The sequence below is a fragment of the Phoca vitulina genome, unplaced genomic scaffold, assembly GCF_004348235.1.
Source record: "Phoca vitulina isolate PV1807 unplaced genomic scaffold, GSC_HSeal_1.0 scaffold17, whole genome shotgun sequence".
Taxonomy (NCBI): Eukaryota; Metazoa; Chordata; class Mammalia; order Carnivora; family Phocidae; genus Phoca; species Phoca vitulina.
Window position 1 is genome coordinate 5,563,205 of NW_022589720.1, and position 14,170 is coordinate 5,577,374.

General features: G+C 49.9%; 1 protein-coding gene across 2 annotated transcripts in view; it reads left to right on the plus strand.

The window, feature by feature from the left end:
• ADCY2 (adenylate cyclase 2) overlaps positions 1-14,170 on the plus strand; it is a 394,262-nt gene that overhangs the window by 20,129 nt on the left and 359,963 nt on the right. For both annotated transcript variants that reach the window (XM_032415329.1, XM_032415327.1), the window contains exon 2: positions 2,867-3,064. In XM_032415329.1, the coding sequence (XP_032271220.1) occupies positions 3,014-3,064 (51 nt within the window). In that variant the 5' untranslated portion in view covers positions 2,867-3,013. The remainder of the gene's footprint in view (positions 1-2,866; positions 3,065-14,170) is intronic.

Consider the following 14,170-nt stretch of genomic DNA (forward strand, 5'->3'; position numbering starts at 1 on the left):
AAGTCCCTATTAAAACTTGTTTGGAGTTTGAGTTCAGAAGGCAAATGCAGAATCAATTGCTGGCTGTCCTCTTTTGGGAAGAGCTGAATTCTTCCCTGGGCTCAGGTTGGGCGGTGGTTAGGGCCAGCAGCCTCATGAGCAGCAGCTGAGAAGACAGCAGGAGGCATTGGCCGGGGACCCCGGCTCGCCTCCCAGGCTGGGGGATGCTGGATGAAGCTGAAGTTCTCCGCTGTGCTGGATCCAGCCCATCCTGCAGTGCATCTGCCCCCAGGATACAACACCAGCCCCCTGGGATCATGGTGTGTCATGTCAAGACAAGACTGTCAAGACAGTCTCATGCAAACTTAGGAGCCTTGGAAGTCCCCTTCCTCCCTCGAAATGAATTCAGAATTATAGTTTACAATGTGTTAGCATCAACATGTATGTAACCTTTGACCCTAAGAGCTTTTTTGTTTGTTTTGATTCTAAAAGAAATTAAAACACATTTGTGGACCCTTCAAAGTATTCTGCAACCCAGATGCTGTGTTTGCTGTGCTGAATGGGGAAGTCACCCTCAGCCCAGAAAAGGCACTTCTCAGTGATGGGGACCCTGAAATTCAAAAGGAAATGAGATAGAGACTCCAGTACTTAAGACCTGAAATGGTATCAAGTCTGACTATATGTACTGTACCCGGCGTGAGCAGACCTTGGGTCTTTGTCTTGTTTCCAGTTAGATCCCTTCTGAGAGAAGTGCCAGGAGAGGCCAGGTAGTGCCGCTTTCCCCCGCTTCCTGATCCTTTCCGTGCCTTCACGTACTAATTTTCACCTTACCGTCATGCATATTTTCCCCCCATTTTCAGTCTTTCCCGGAGAAACGAGAGCCAGTGAAGTCAACGATTGTTTCTCCCCGACCGGGTTAATGACGTAAGTGAACGGTCACACGAGGAACACAACCGTCCTGGTTTCTTAGGGGCCAGCGTTCTCTCCACAGTTCAGTTAAGTTCATTTGGGGAGGTTTACAATTAAGTTTTCACGGCAAAATGTGGGCAGCGAGCGGCCGGGATCTCAAGTTGGATGTTCCCAGAGGACATGCGGTCACGTCCAGGAGCACGTTTGTTCGTGGGGTCGGAGTGTGGGGAGCGCTCGGCCCTGCTGTACCTCTGAGACCCTTTGCCATCATCAGAGTGTGTCTGAGTACAACTCAGGCACTTAATCATGGGCAAAAACAGCCGTGGGGGGAGAATAAGAACATCACATTTGATCCTCTTGTCTTCTGCCAGTTCTGGAAACGTACAATATTTTGCCCCTTGGTCTCGCTTGCCGTCTGCTGCGTGAGCAGAGGCCAGAGCACCGCGGTGGTGGCAGCCCGCGGTGACCCCAGCCGGACCCCTGGCCCCCTCCCTCCCCAGCTCCACCGTCTGCAGCGACTCATTTTCATTCTTGGGGCCTCATTCTCCTCACCTGTGGAAGAGCGTAGGCACTATGCCCCACACAGGGGTGTTGTAAATATTAAAGAGGTTAATATACGTATGAGTGCTTAGCACGGGAATATGTATCTTGTTATGTGTTGTGGTTGTTCTTGTGGTGGTCTTTTCCCCAGGTATCAGGTAACACGTGTAATGGTGGGGGAGAAAGGGAAACCAAGTCAGTTGAGAATTGAGGGAGGGCTTAGGGCCCTCTCTTTGCCCCGACGTTAATCTGGAGTCTGTGTGTGATTTGGCGGATCTGCTCTGCTTCCCCGTGTCCCCGTGGTTAGTGGTTTGGTATTAGGGTGTGGCCACCTCCAGTGTGAAGCTGGAGCTGCTAACGGGATGGAGTGAACCCCATGCCGACGAGAGAAGATGAAGGGCTCGCCAACCTCTGGGATTTGGAAGAACCGTCCCACAAGTCCCGGATTTTACTGTCTTTGCTATTCTAAAGCCTCCATGAAAGTTCTTAGGGTTCTGGCCATGTGGGTTCTTTGATCAAGGTGCGTTAGTGGCTACCTGTGTTTGGATGAGGGATGAAGATTTTGGTGGGTTCCAGCCCACAGGGAGTGCTGTTCATGGAGACTTTCTAGCAGCGCTTTGCCAGAGCTAAAGCCTGAAATCCATGCTGCCATATTCAAAGGAAGCATGACGTCTATCACGTTGAGTGGACATTGTGTAGAATAGAAATAGTGTTCCTTTTGTGCGTGTGTGGCTAGAAAGGGATAGATGGAGAAGGAACATTAGTGTGCAAAAGTGGACCTCAAAAAATGCATCAGGGAGGCTAATACTAGATGCTCCTTTTCTTTTTGCCGCTGGAGCTCCAGAGAAGTGGGGAAGTAAACCAGCAAAATGGCACGTTCTTGCAAGTGTTTCCTGCTCTCTTGCTTCTGTAGTTAGTATTTTCTGACCCTTTTCTCTTAATATGTGATCCCGTTAAAACATTAATTGCCATGCATTAAAATAAAAGCTCATCCCTTGGGAGACTCAGACCATTTTTAGATTTTTAAATAAAACATTTCAAATCCATTTGGAAGACTTAATTTTCTAAGGCAAGGGCATTTCTGATCCTCTGATTCAGGCAGTGAAGTTGCTTGTCTTATTTTTATCCTTATAGTAAATATTCTTACATTCACTTTTGAATAAAATCCATTTCTCCATTTATCAGGGAAAATCTAAATTTGATGGTGTAGCTGTTTTGCATAATTTAAATATACAATACTGGGTTATTTCTATAGAGAAACATAGTGATTTAATGGGAAATTTAAATTTTCAGACGTTCAAACTCTTCTCCTTCTGGAATAATTTTTTACAACTCGATCTACTTGACATTGATTAATGTTGATGGCATTTGAGGACATGAACCGTGGGTATCACCGTGTTGCTAAATTGTGCCTTTGCCATATTTTCCTTCCTCTTAGGAAGTTGAAGACCACGTGGCATTTTTAATAACGGTCCCGACAGCCCTGGCGATTTTCTTTGCGATATTCGTCCTCGTCTGTATCGAGTCCGTGTTTAAGAAGCTGCTCCGCCTTTTCTCCTTGGTGATATGGATATGTCTCGTGGCCATGGGGTACCTGTTCATGTGCTTTGGAGGCACCGTCTCCCCCTGGGACCAGGTAAGGTGTTCAAACGTCTTTTGTGTTTTCTTTATGCGCTTGATTGATGACATACTTGGTTCCGCAAACCTGGCCCTAAACTGGAAACAGGAGACCTGTGGCTGAGAAGGTCTTTTGAACTAGCTGTGTTAGCGGTGCCCCGTGGGTGAAGTCACTCGACCGACGCCCATTTGGACTTCTCAGACCTGCCAGCTGCCAGGGCGTGGGCCTAGTCTCACCTTGTCACTTGGTTGAGATGGCTGGGTCTGGATATACTCCTCATATTGCATTTGGCTGCATGCTCTCCTGGTCCCTGAGTTCTCTATTATGCCAGGATCCCTCCGGGATCGGAGCCTTACCTGTAACTCTCAAACACTGGTTGTTGCCTTGGACTCTTTGTCAATTACTAGATCTTCCTCCTTACACACAGACTTCTGTGACACTGATTTTATATCAACCTGATTCTGTCATATCAATAGGATGGTTTCATGCACCTGTTGGGAACCCATGGTTCTCCATGTTGACCCTGGGAGGCTCTTGGCTTAGGAAATCACTACACCTGGAGGATGTTAGCTCTTTAGGACTCCCCTCTGTGTGCTGCCATGTGGGTGCATGCTCTGGACTGCCCGAGTAAGCCCTGGGTTGCCTAGGGCGCAGGGCTGGGCTACAGGTATGATATACAAGTTGCCTAGCTTCAAGCTCCTAATCAAAGCCACGGGGTTCTGTAGCCATCCAGGAAGAGAGTGCATTGGGCACTGCGCGGGCTGTCACAGAGTTGGTGGGGACTCCAGAGTGAGGGGTGGGTAGGAGAGGACCAGGAGCCAGAAGTGGAGAGAGGAGAAGACATTAGGAGACCAAGACCAGTGAGGGAGAATTGCTGGAGAGGCCAGAGGAGAAGAGAGATTCAAGATGGCCGTGCACAGAAGGGCTCAAGTGCCAGGTCAAGGAGGAGAGCATTGCTGGTATGCCATAGTTGGAGAGAGCCCTGAGTGAGCCCAAAGGGGAGGTTTCCAGCGGGTTCTGTTAAGAAGTGGTCTCGTGGCCTCAGCCAAGCCATCATCCCGTTTTGGCCTCAGTTTCTCTTGCAAAGGGAGAGCCTGGACTAGGTGAACTCCTCTTGGTCTCTCTGGCTCTGAAGGACACTGTTATTGTGGACAGAAGAGGAGGTGGTGGCCCTGTCCTTTCCTGCAGCTCCGTGAAGAGGCTCCCCTGGTCAGGGAGGCTCCCCGGCCAGTGTCCCCATCACGGTCCCCTTCAGGCCCCTGGCAGGGCTGGGTATGCACCCCAGGATCCCAGCTCCTTCCTGGCCCCAGCTCCCCTCTGTCCACACGCCACGCTCTGGCCTCACCCCGCCGCGTTCCAGGGCACACGCTGTCCCTCCCGCCTTCAGCCGGCGCACATGGGACAGAAACGGGGCGCCAGCCGACAGCGGCCCCCCCAGGGGCCTGTGCGTGCACCAGCGCCACCTTGGTTAACGATATGGCTTTTCAAGAGGCCTTACTGTCTGGAAGGGCAAGGATCCTTTCTTTGTTCTTCTGTTTTCCTTTTGTTCCGAATTCTCTGAGCTTGCTTTCCCGTATCAACTACAGAATCAGTTCGTCGTGTTCAGTGAAAACTCCAGTTGAGATCTGGATTTAAATTATATGGAATTTCTTAGTTTTTGCTTTGAATGATGTGAAGCGTCTAGGAAATAATAAGAGGATACTATAAAAAACATCCAGAGATTTGCTATCATATTGTATTGAGCCTTTCCATGGAATGATGTGGTATGTCCGTCCAATAATTACGGTTTTCTTTTATGTCTGAAGACTTTTTTTTTTTTCCCTTCATAAAATCAGTAGTCATTTTACTTAGACTTGTTCTTAGGTACCTAACATTTTTTTTTTGTTTTATGAAAAGGATTTTTTTTCTAATTACCTTTTCTATTTGGTTAACATTGATGCATAAGAATACTGTTGTTTTTTATATTAATCTGTATTCAGCAATCTTGGTGAATTCTTATTAGCTCTGTTAGTCTATCTGAGGGTCTCAGCTTATCTATATAGACAGTATTATCATCTTAAGATAATTTAAGAAAATTTTTTTCTCCCTTTCCAATCCTTAATTAACTCTATTTGCATGTATTGTATTTTCTAATTGTATCAGCCAGGACTTGTCATGCAGAATCATGAGATGCAAGTGGCCTCAGACCCGTTTCCAACATAACTACAGCATCTGTAACTTCACCCGTAATGTTTGCTTTGTTTTTATTATTACAATTTCAGTAGAACCAATTTATGAGGATAAGGACCCCCGACCTGTCTGGAACGTTCTTCTCCCATGGGTTGTGTGGCTCCCGTGTACCTTTGTAGACCTTGTCAGGGCAGCCTTCCCCGACCTCCAGGTGCCCCCCATCTGACGACACCCCTCACCCTGCTGCAGGTTTTCCGTAGCACCTACGATGACTGACTATGCCCCCCTTTGGGGGCGGGAGCTCCCGGGGCCGGGGGGGGGGGGGGGGGGTCGTGCCTGTCTTGGCTCTTCGTGTCTTCGAGCCCTCTGCCAAGAGCAGGCTCGCTCCGTGTTGTCGTTAATGCGAGGCTATAGTTCTTCATCTCCAGATTGGTTGCTGGATTTTCTTTCTTTCTTTCTTTCTTTCTCTTTTTTTTTTTTTTGTATCCACTTGTTCTGTTTTTACCTTTTGGTTTTTTGACATTCCTTTTGGTTTTACTGCTGCTCTCCACCTGCTTTTTAAAAATCTCCTGGAGTGTCTTAAACGTACTTATTTCAGAGTCCTCTTACTTCCCGTTTCCTCAGGATCGATCTCTCCCAGGTGTCGAGTTTGTTGGTCAAATGTCTCAGGGTTGGTTATTTTTGTGTGCTTTGACGGCCTTGTTTCCAAGCTCCTCTTGAGTCGGGACATTCTCAGCTCCTGCTCCCCACGTAACGCCCGGGTTCCGGCTGCCTTCCCCGCGCCGCCACGGCCTGGGCAGACCTAGTGTGCAGAGCCTCGGCCCTGTTGGCGTGGCCGGCGGGGTAGCTGGCCCAGCTCGCGGCCTGGGCACGTTTCTTGGAGCACAGCTGTGTCCGCTCCATGCTTGGGAAAGGCCCCCGCCAGGCCCGGGGGTCGCAGCTCTTTTGGCCACTGTGCCTAAGCTGGGGGCCTGGCCAGGTGTCTCCCTCTCCTCACACGCCTTGCCAGAAGAGGGACACTTGGGCCCGTTCCTCCTCTGGGGTTTGAAATCCTGCCCCAAACGTTCAGTGCAGTGATTTAAAATGAAATTATTCTGTCCTGTTAACCGAAGCCTCACATCTTTCAACACCAGCACCACCGATGTCGCCCCCCAGGGAGCACTAGACTTGAAGAAGTGTGGCAGGAGGTTCACGGTGCTTGAGGAGGTGTGCTCCAGGAAGGGGTCCCACCGGCAGGTGGTCGGTCCACCGTCCCACTGTGAGGAGGCGCGGCAGTGAGCCTGCGTAGACGGCAGGCATAGTCCACATGGGACCCCTCCCCACTGACACCCACCACCCCGAGGTTTGATGACTTGTCGGGAGGACCCCCAGAACCCACTGCAGCCTGTCATGGTTGTGGTTTACTGCAAGGAACGAGGACAGACCAACATCAGCCAAGGGAAGCGTCCAGGAAAACTCCCGACTCTGGAGCTTCCGTGTTGTCTCCCCGCGGAGTCGCGGACGGCAGTGCTCTCGGCTGCTACGTGCGGCTCTAGGCGCCGAGTATCAGCTACCGGGGCGGCCGGGCCGAGCCTCTGTGTCCACGGATTTTGCTGGGGCTCAGTCACCTGCAGCCGGCAGGGCTGACCATTAGCCTGCAGCCCTGGAGCTCGGCCCGAGAGCTGTGGTCTCCAGCACTTCTAGAGACACCACGGATCCTGCGCGGCCCCGAGGAGGCCCCTTCCTGAGCCATCCAGCCCAATCCGGCCCCTCTCCACGTCCCCTTTACTCTCTCTGCTGGCCAAAGCCCACGGGCCACAGAGACCTTCTGGGGCTGTAGAGATGGCTAGAGCCCAGGGCAGAGGGCAGGCCTCTCTCTGGGCGAGGCTGATGCTTCTCCCTACGGCTGATCTGAGTACAGAGCCTCGCTATCAGCATCTCCAGTGCCCAGCACAGAGTATCAGCGACCGCATGCGCGTCGTGAGGACGGGGCCTGGCCCTGCTCTGCGTGCCCTTCCTGCGTGACCTCACTTACCCCACGTTGCTCCCTGAGGTGGACACTGTCACACTCCTGCTTTACAAGAAACAGACACAGCATGAGAAGGACCTTGCTCACGGCCAAGCGGCTGGTGATGGAGCAGCACATTGCAGTGCGGGGGACCCGACGCTAGAGGCCTCCCTTCCGCGGCACGGTGCTTCTCTGCTGGGAGCCATTTCACCCGCAGGGGACGGTAGCCCACGTCCAGAAACAGCCCTGATCGTCCCACCGGCTGCAGGCATCCTCCTGTCATCCAGGGGGGAGAAGCCGGCGATGTTGCTCGACGTCCTGCAGTGGGCAGGGCAGCCCCACGCGTCGGGGGCACCAGGCCTGAGAAGCCCTCGCATGGCCCAGTGCTGTGCCTCAGGGCACCTTTCAGTGAACCCGAGGAAGGCGAGTTGTGCCACGGGTTGTCCGTCCTGATCAGCGTGTGGCCTGAGGAAGGCCGGGCGCGCAGAAGGGTGGCAGGCACCCAGGGAGGGTCGGCAGCGCGGTGTGGACGGCGTCGTGGGGGGTCGAGCAGAAGGGAGAAGAGGAGGCCTGGGGCGGTGTGCCCTCCTGCCCGCCGTCTTTGACGTTGACTTCCACTGGATCAGGCCCCTCTCCATGTCCCCTTCCACCCTGCGCCGCTGGCCTCCCGCCCGCGGACGGTTGCTCCATGCAGCTGCCTCCTGGGTGGGGAGGACCTCAGAACGGTATGTTCTTGATGGTCCCAGCAACCCCCAGTGAAGTCGGCGGTACGTCGCAGGGTCTGTGGCCCCCCTGCTTTGCGGGGGCACCTGTGTCTGAGACAGACGACCTGTGGGCGCGCCTCCGACTTGGCTGGTTTGCCAGCACGCCCTTCGCCGGGCTCTTTCCCGTTGATTAAATGGTAGGCAAAGAGCACAGTGCTGCTGTTTTCCATCTTATTTTCCTAAGTGGTTCAAAAATACTTAAGCAGTGTTGAACTGAATATTTGTAGAGGCTTATAGAAGGTATTTGTTTTCTCTGTTCTGTTAGGGGAAGTAAGTGGGATCGTTTTTTTTTTTTATTATGTTAATCCCCATACATTACATCATTAGTTTTAGATATAGTGTTCCATGATTCATTGTTTGCGTATAACACCCAGTGCTCCATGCAGAACGTGCCCTCTTTAATACCCATCACCAGGCTAACCCATCCTCCCAACCCCCTCCCCTCTACAACCCTCAGTTTGTTTCTCAGAGTCCATAGTCTCTCATGGTTCTTCTCCCCCTCCGATTCCCCCCCTTCATTCTTCCCCTCCTGCTATCTTCTTCTTCTTCTTTTTTTTTTTTTTAACATATAATGTATTATTTGTTTCAGAGGTACAGATCTGTGATTCAACAGTCTTACACACTTCACAGTGCTCACCATAGCACATACCCTCCCCAGTGTCTGTCACCCAGTCACCCCATCCCTCCCAACACCTACCACTCCAGCAACCCTTAGTTTGTTTCCTGAGATTAAGAATTCCTCATATCAGTGAGGTCATATGATACATGTCTTTCTCTGATTGACTTATTTCGCTCAGCATAACACCCTCCAGTTCTATCCACGTCGTTGCAAATGGCAAGATCTCATTCCTTTCTGAAGGCTGAATTATATTCCATTGTATATATGGACCACATCTTCTTTATCCATTCATCTGTCGGTGGACATCTTGGCTCTTTCCACAGTTTGGCTATTGTGGACATTGCTGCTATAAACATTGGGGTGCATGTACCCCTTCGGATCCCTACATTTGTATCTTTGGGATAGATACCCAGTAGTGTAATTGCGGGGTCGTAGGGTAGCTCTATTTTCAACTTTTTGAAGAACCTTCATACTGTTTTCCAGAGTGGTTGCACCAGCTTGCATTCCCACCAATAGTGTAGGAGGGTTCCCCTTTCTCTGCATCCCCACCAACATCTGTCATAGCTGACTACCTGAAGTGGGATCATTTTTATTTTTATTTTTTTTTAAGAAACCAGTGGCCACGAGTACAAGGTGTATCATTCCCTGTTCGGCACTTGCCCATGCAGTTTTCACAGCATAGCAGTGGCCCCTGTCCCAGAACCTCTGGGACAGGGGCCACTGCTGTCCTGAGAGCAGTGAGAGGTCAGTCCCAGAGGAAGAGGCTTAGCGAGGTTCACAGAGAGTGTCTCCCAGCGCTGGGGCCAGAAGTCTGACATGGAAGTATGGGCAAAGCCATTCTTCTCCCTCTGCAGGTTCTAGGGGAGGAGCCTTCCTGCCTCTTTCAGCCATGTGTGATTTCTGGTAGTCCTTGGCATTCCTGGGCTTATAGACACACCGTTCCAGTCACACTCCATTCTTGTCTGTTGGTCCCTTCTTGTCAGGACACCCATCGTACTGGACTTAGGTCTTCTCGTGATGACCTCATCCTCAATTGATGAGAACTGCAGAGACCCTGTTTCCAAATACGATCATATTCACAGGTACGGGGTGGAGGGTAAGACTCGAACATACCCTTCTTGGACACGGTTCCACTCATGACAGCTCTGATTTCACGGGAAGACACCCCGTTCCCTGTGTGGATTGCAAGAAGCCACGTCCGTCTTGCGTGGCCTGGTGCTCGGGTGTCTGCTGTCTGAGGTTCCCGTAGCTGCTCTTGATGTCGACTGATACTTAAACTGCAAGTCCACCTTGGAATTAAATGTATGCCCTGGAGGTTTTGATGCTCTTTGAAACCAGCGTCTATCAGGAATTGGATGCATTCCGGTGTGTGAATATCCTGTTGGAATAAATTCATACGAACACGAAGAGAAGATAACCTGACGATTGCACGCGTGGCCACGTAGACAAAGAGCATCATGAGCGCACGTTCGTACGTCAGGGCAGCTGGGTATGCCTCTGCCTGTTTGAGTAACGGAAGTGCTTCTTTTGGGCTCCTGCGTTAGTGACATCGAGGAAGTTGTGCCGGATGCGTTTTCGTAATGCTTTGATTTACTTGGGAAGCCCGAGCTTTTAGATGATGTTTTAGTTAATGGATTTCTGGCAAGAGTGAATGCATTTCATCAGCTCCGCTGATAGCCCTGACTTAGGACCCTCCCTCTGGGATGGGAATACCGTTGAGAAGGTGGCAGGAGGGCGGTCCCCCACATGGCTGGCATCTAGGCAGACAGACGCTGGCTTGGCCAAGTGAGGACAAGACAGCAGAGTCGTATTTGCATTTGTCTCCCGTTTTCTGCTTCCCTCATCCTAACAGCTCATTGAATAGAGTTAAGTGAATGCTTCCATTCCTGACAACCCCATTTGAGCCTTGGCAGGGAGACCTTGCTGAAGTTATTGTATAGATTTGTTAAATTACCGCCAACTTGAAAGGCTAGCAATTTGCTCCAGGAAGAAGACAGCTCCTTGATCGCATTGCCTAAAAGGACACCAGACATTCAGCATGTGCCCGCATGTTTGCTTACAAAAGTAGGACATCAGTGTGCAAACATCTATTTTTTTTTTTAATTAAAAGCAGGAAAAATGAAAGGAAAGAACAGCTTCTTATAGGCTGTGAGAATTGGTTTGCTTTTCCTTCAGCGCAGTCCCTTGGAACGCTGCTAAAGAAATTTCTTTACCATCGGGAGAGCCGAGTAGCATGTGAACGGAAAGAGAAATCCAGCTCAGGGAGATTGAGCCTCAGGATTCAAGGCTCCCTTCTCTAAGCTTCTGTGCACCAGGGAGGCTTCTCGGAGGGCATTTTACACTCACTATGAAAAAGGTTTTAATTCTGAGAAGAATTAAAAAGTAATGCCAATAATTATCTCCTTTAGCAGCAAAAGATGAGTGTTTTTCAAACGATGTATTGTTATTTTAATGGCAGAATATGTACTGACAAAATGTGAATTTTAAGGAAGTGCATCGCAGCTGGACCCAGCCTGAAGTGTAGTTATTTTGAGATCCTGCACATTTCTGGTGGTTTCGCGTGGAGGTGGCATGTCTGTATTCTCCCCACTGTCAGTTCCCAGCCGGAGTGAGGGGACCGTCATACTGGCTGTGCCGTGCGCTGAGAACCCACTGCGACCCTCCCTGGGCTTTCCCAGCCAGAGCCCCGACCTTGCCCGAATAGACCAGTCTGTCGGGGTTTCCAGAACAATCTCTCTGCCTCCTCCTGTCTTTCTCCTCCTGTGCTTTTCTTTAAGGAGCATGGTCCTGCGTCCCAAAGATGGGCATCTTAATTAAACTCTTGTCTGGAAATAAAGCACGCACCGCCATTCTCTCTTTGCACTTCTGGAATATCTCCGCCACCCCACGCCCACATCAGTATACATTTTACAGACCGAGTGGTCTTGGAAACGTGTTTGTTCAGGGCTCCGTTCCCAGCACGCAGCCAGGGTCACATATGTGGGGATCACACTGCAGAGCCCTGTGGAGACACTGAATGAGCATACATGTACCCTGCTGTCTGCTTGCCTCCTCCACCATCATAGTGATAGAAAACACTTCTCCTTCCCCATGCCAGGCAGTATTCAATGACTTTATCCATAACTTATTTGATCTCTACCACCCTCTGAAGTAAGTACCATTATTACTTGTAGTTTGCAGGTGGGAAAATGAAAACCCAGAGAGGTTAAGCCACCTTCCCAAAGTCACACAGCTAGGAAGACAGAATCTGAATATAGCTTTCTGGCACCATGATCACCATGCATCATCACCCTGTGCTCCTTGTCATTGAGGATGTGGGGTGTTTCCTGTCCTACCTTGGCAAACAACAGATTATTGTGATGAGGAAGGGACATATTTGGGAATTCTGAATTGTTCTATCTGAACCCCTTTTGGGTTAGATGTTATTTGGAAAAACTTCACGGAGAGGGAGCTGGTACTTAGAGATGCCATAAAATTGTTTCAAATTGTTAGCAGATATTCCCAGTTGAGGGGAATGTATGTTTCATTCATCAGATGAATCAACAAGAGAAATGGGACATACTTGACTCAAGAAATAAATGTCCATGTACATATATGAGTCAGTATTATTGTTTGGGAATTAATGATTGCTTTTATGCTGAGGTTAACATCGCTTCCTTATAGATTCCTTGTAATTTCACTTCTTTCTGCTGGTTTTCTCATCTGGTTGGTTCTTAGCTCCTAAATACCTGCAGAGAGGCTCTTTCTTCCCTATAGGAAGAACCCATCAGACTCCAAGGGCCCTGGGAGGGCATTTGCCAGGATGCCAGCTCAGGGCTCAGAGTCCAGTCTAGCCTGGTACAGCTTCTCCCCGAGCTGCTCTGGCTCTGGGTTCTGTTTGTGATCTTATTTGAAGTCTGTGTAGGATGGCTCTCGTGCTCCGGAGGGGGCGGGGGGGGGGGCACCATCACGAGGATGCTGGTGCTATGTGTGCAGCTCAGGGCATCGGGAAGCACCACCTGGAGAAGTCAACGTGAAGTGGAAAGAAATCATGACTGCCATCTGGAATTTGTTGTGTTTTAGTGAAAGAGCTAGAATTTTACAAGGGAGGAAGAATGTTCTGTGGACTTCCAAAACATCTGTTATTGCCTCGGCTTAAATGGAGACACTTTGGCTGAGTGAGAGCTTACCGCATTCAGTGTTTGTGAATGACTTCATGAAAGGTTGTGTTTGTAATGGAACTCCAGCTACTTTGTGCTTGTAATCGAGTGGGACGCGGTTGTTATATCCAAAGAAACGTGGGAACCGGTGAATAATACAACCTGTCACCGTCAGGTAGGGGCCATGCGCGCCCAGGCGTGTTTGCCTGGGAGCTGCCAGCATGAAGGGGAGTGAATTCTAGACTCCAGGCTGGAGCAGCAAGTTCTCAGGAAAAAATAAATCCAGAGTTTAAATTATTTCCTATTAAGAGTTGCTAAGCAACACCTCCCTCAGCTTCCCCAGCATTTAGTATTTCAGATTTCCTTTTTTCAGCAGCCACTAATCCCATCCTCACCCAACTCAAGGAAAGGAGTGAGATATATACCCCCAAATCAAATAAGAAGTTTGCAGGGAGGAGACTCTACAGTAAATTTGTAGATTCAGGGTAAACAAATAATTGGGGAGAACAGGTGAATACTGTATTTTATATAATTACCATGAGATTTTTCCTTTCATTCTTTGTTTGCAGTTCTTTATGTGTGTGTGTGTGTGTGTGTGTGTGTGTGTGTGTGTGTGTATCTTCTGAATGTAATTTTCTTATTTGTAGAATGGACTTAAGTATTTTCAGGTGCTCCAGGTTCTGATGGACTCCTGTATGTCTTGTCCAGTGTGTCACCAGCTCCAGGCTGGGGCTTTATGTGTCTGTTTCTAACCCCCTGCCCGGCACCCAGTGCTGGACGCAGAGGGGCAGGCAGAGTACCAGTCGCTGGGAAGGGTTGATAAGGTGCAGGGTGAGGAGCAGGGAGAGTGGTGGGGAGGGCAGGGGGGAGGAGGAGGGGTCCAGTTCTGTCTAAAGATGGTCTATTTAATGCTTTTAAGCCCTGCTCTGGCCAATTGGAGTCTTCCTTCTAAGTATTTTAGTCCAGAGGTTTGTGTTCCCTGCTGGGGATGATAGCAAGAATAAAACATTTTCCAGAGATTCACATCATTTACTTTTTAGACTTTATGGCCTCAGAATGGAGTTTATAATAATTTCTGCATCTCAGCTTCACCACTGCAGAAAAGGTCATTTCTTTCTGTTCTTGGGGTGTGCTCGGACCCCCTGATGAGACCCACAGCTGCCAGGACTGGCTGTCACCCTCCAAGATGCACTTGGGAGTCGTGGCTCCTCGTGGCTGCTGTAAAGCTTGAGGCCACGTGCAGGGATGGCACCGGGAGTACTCCAGAGCGCTTTAGGAGAGAAGACGTTCCCCAAGAAGGGTGAGCTGACTTCGGCCCCTGGGTGAACGTGCAGCTTGGGGCCATTTGCAGAGTTCAGTGCCGTATCAGTGTCTCAGGGCTGCCAGAACCAAGTGCCACAAATTGAGTGGCTTGCGACAGTACAGTTGTATTGCCCTCTAGTTCTA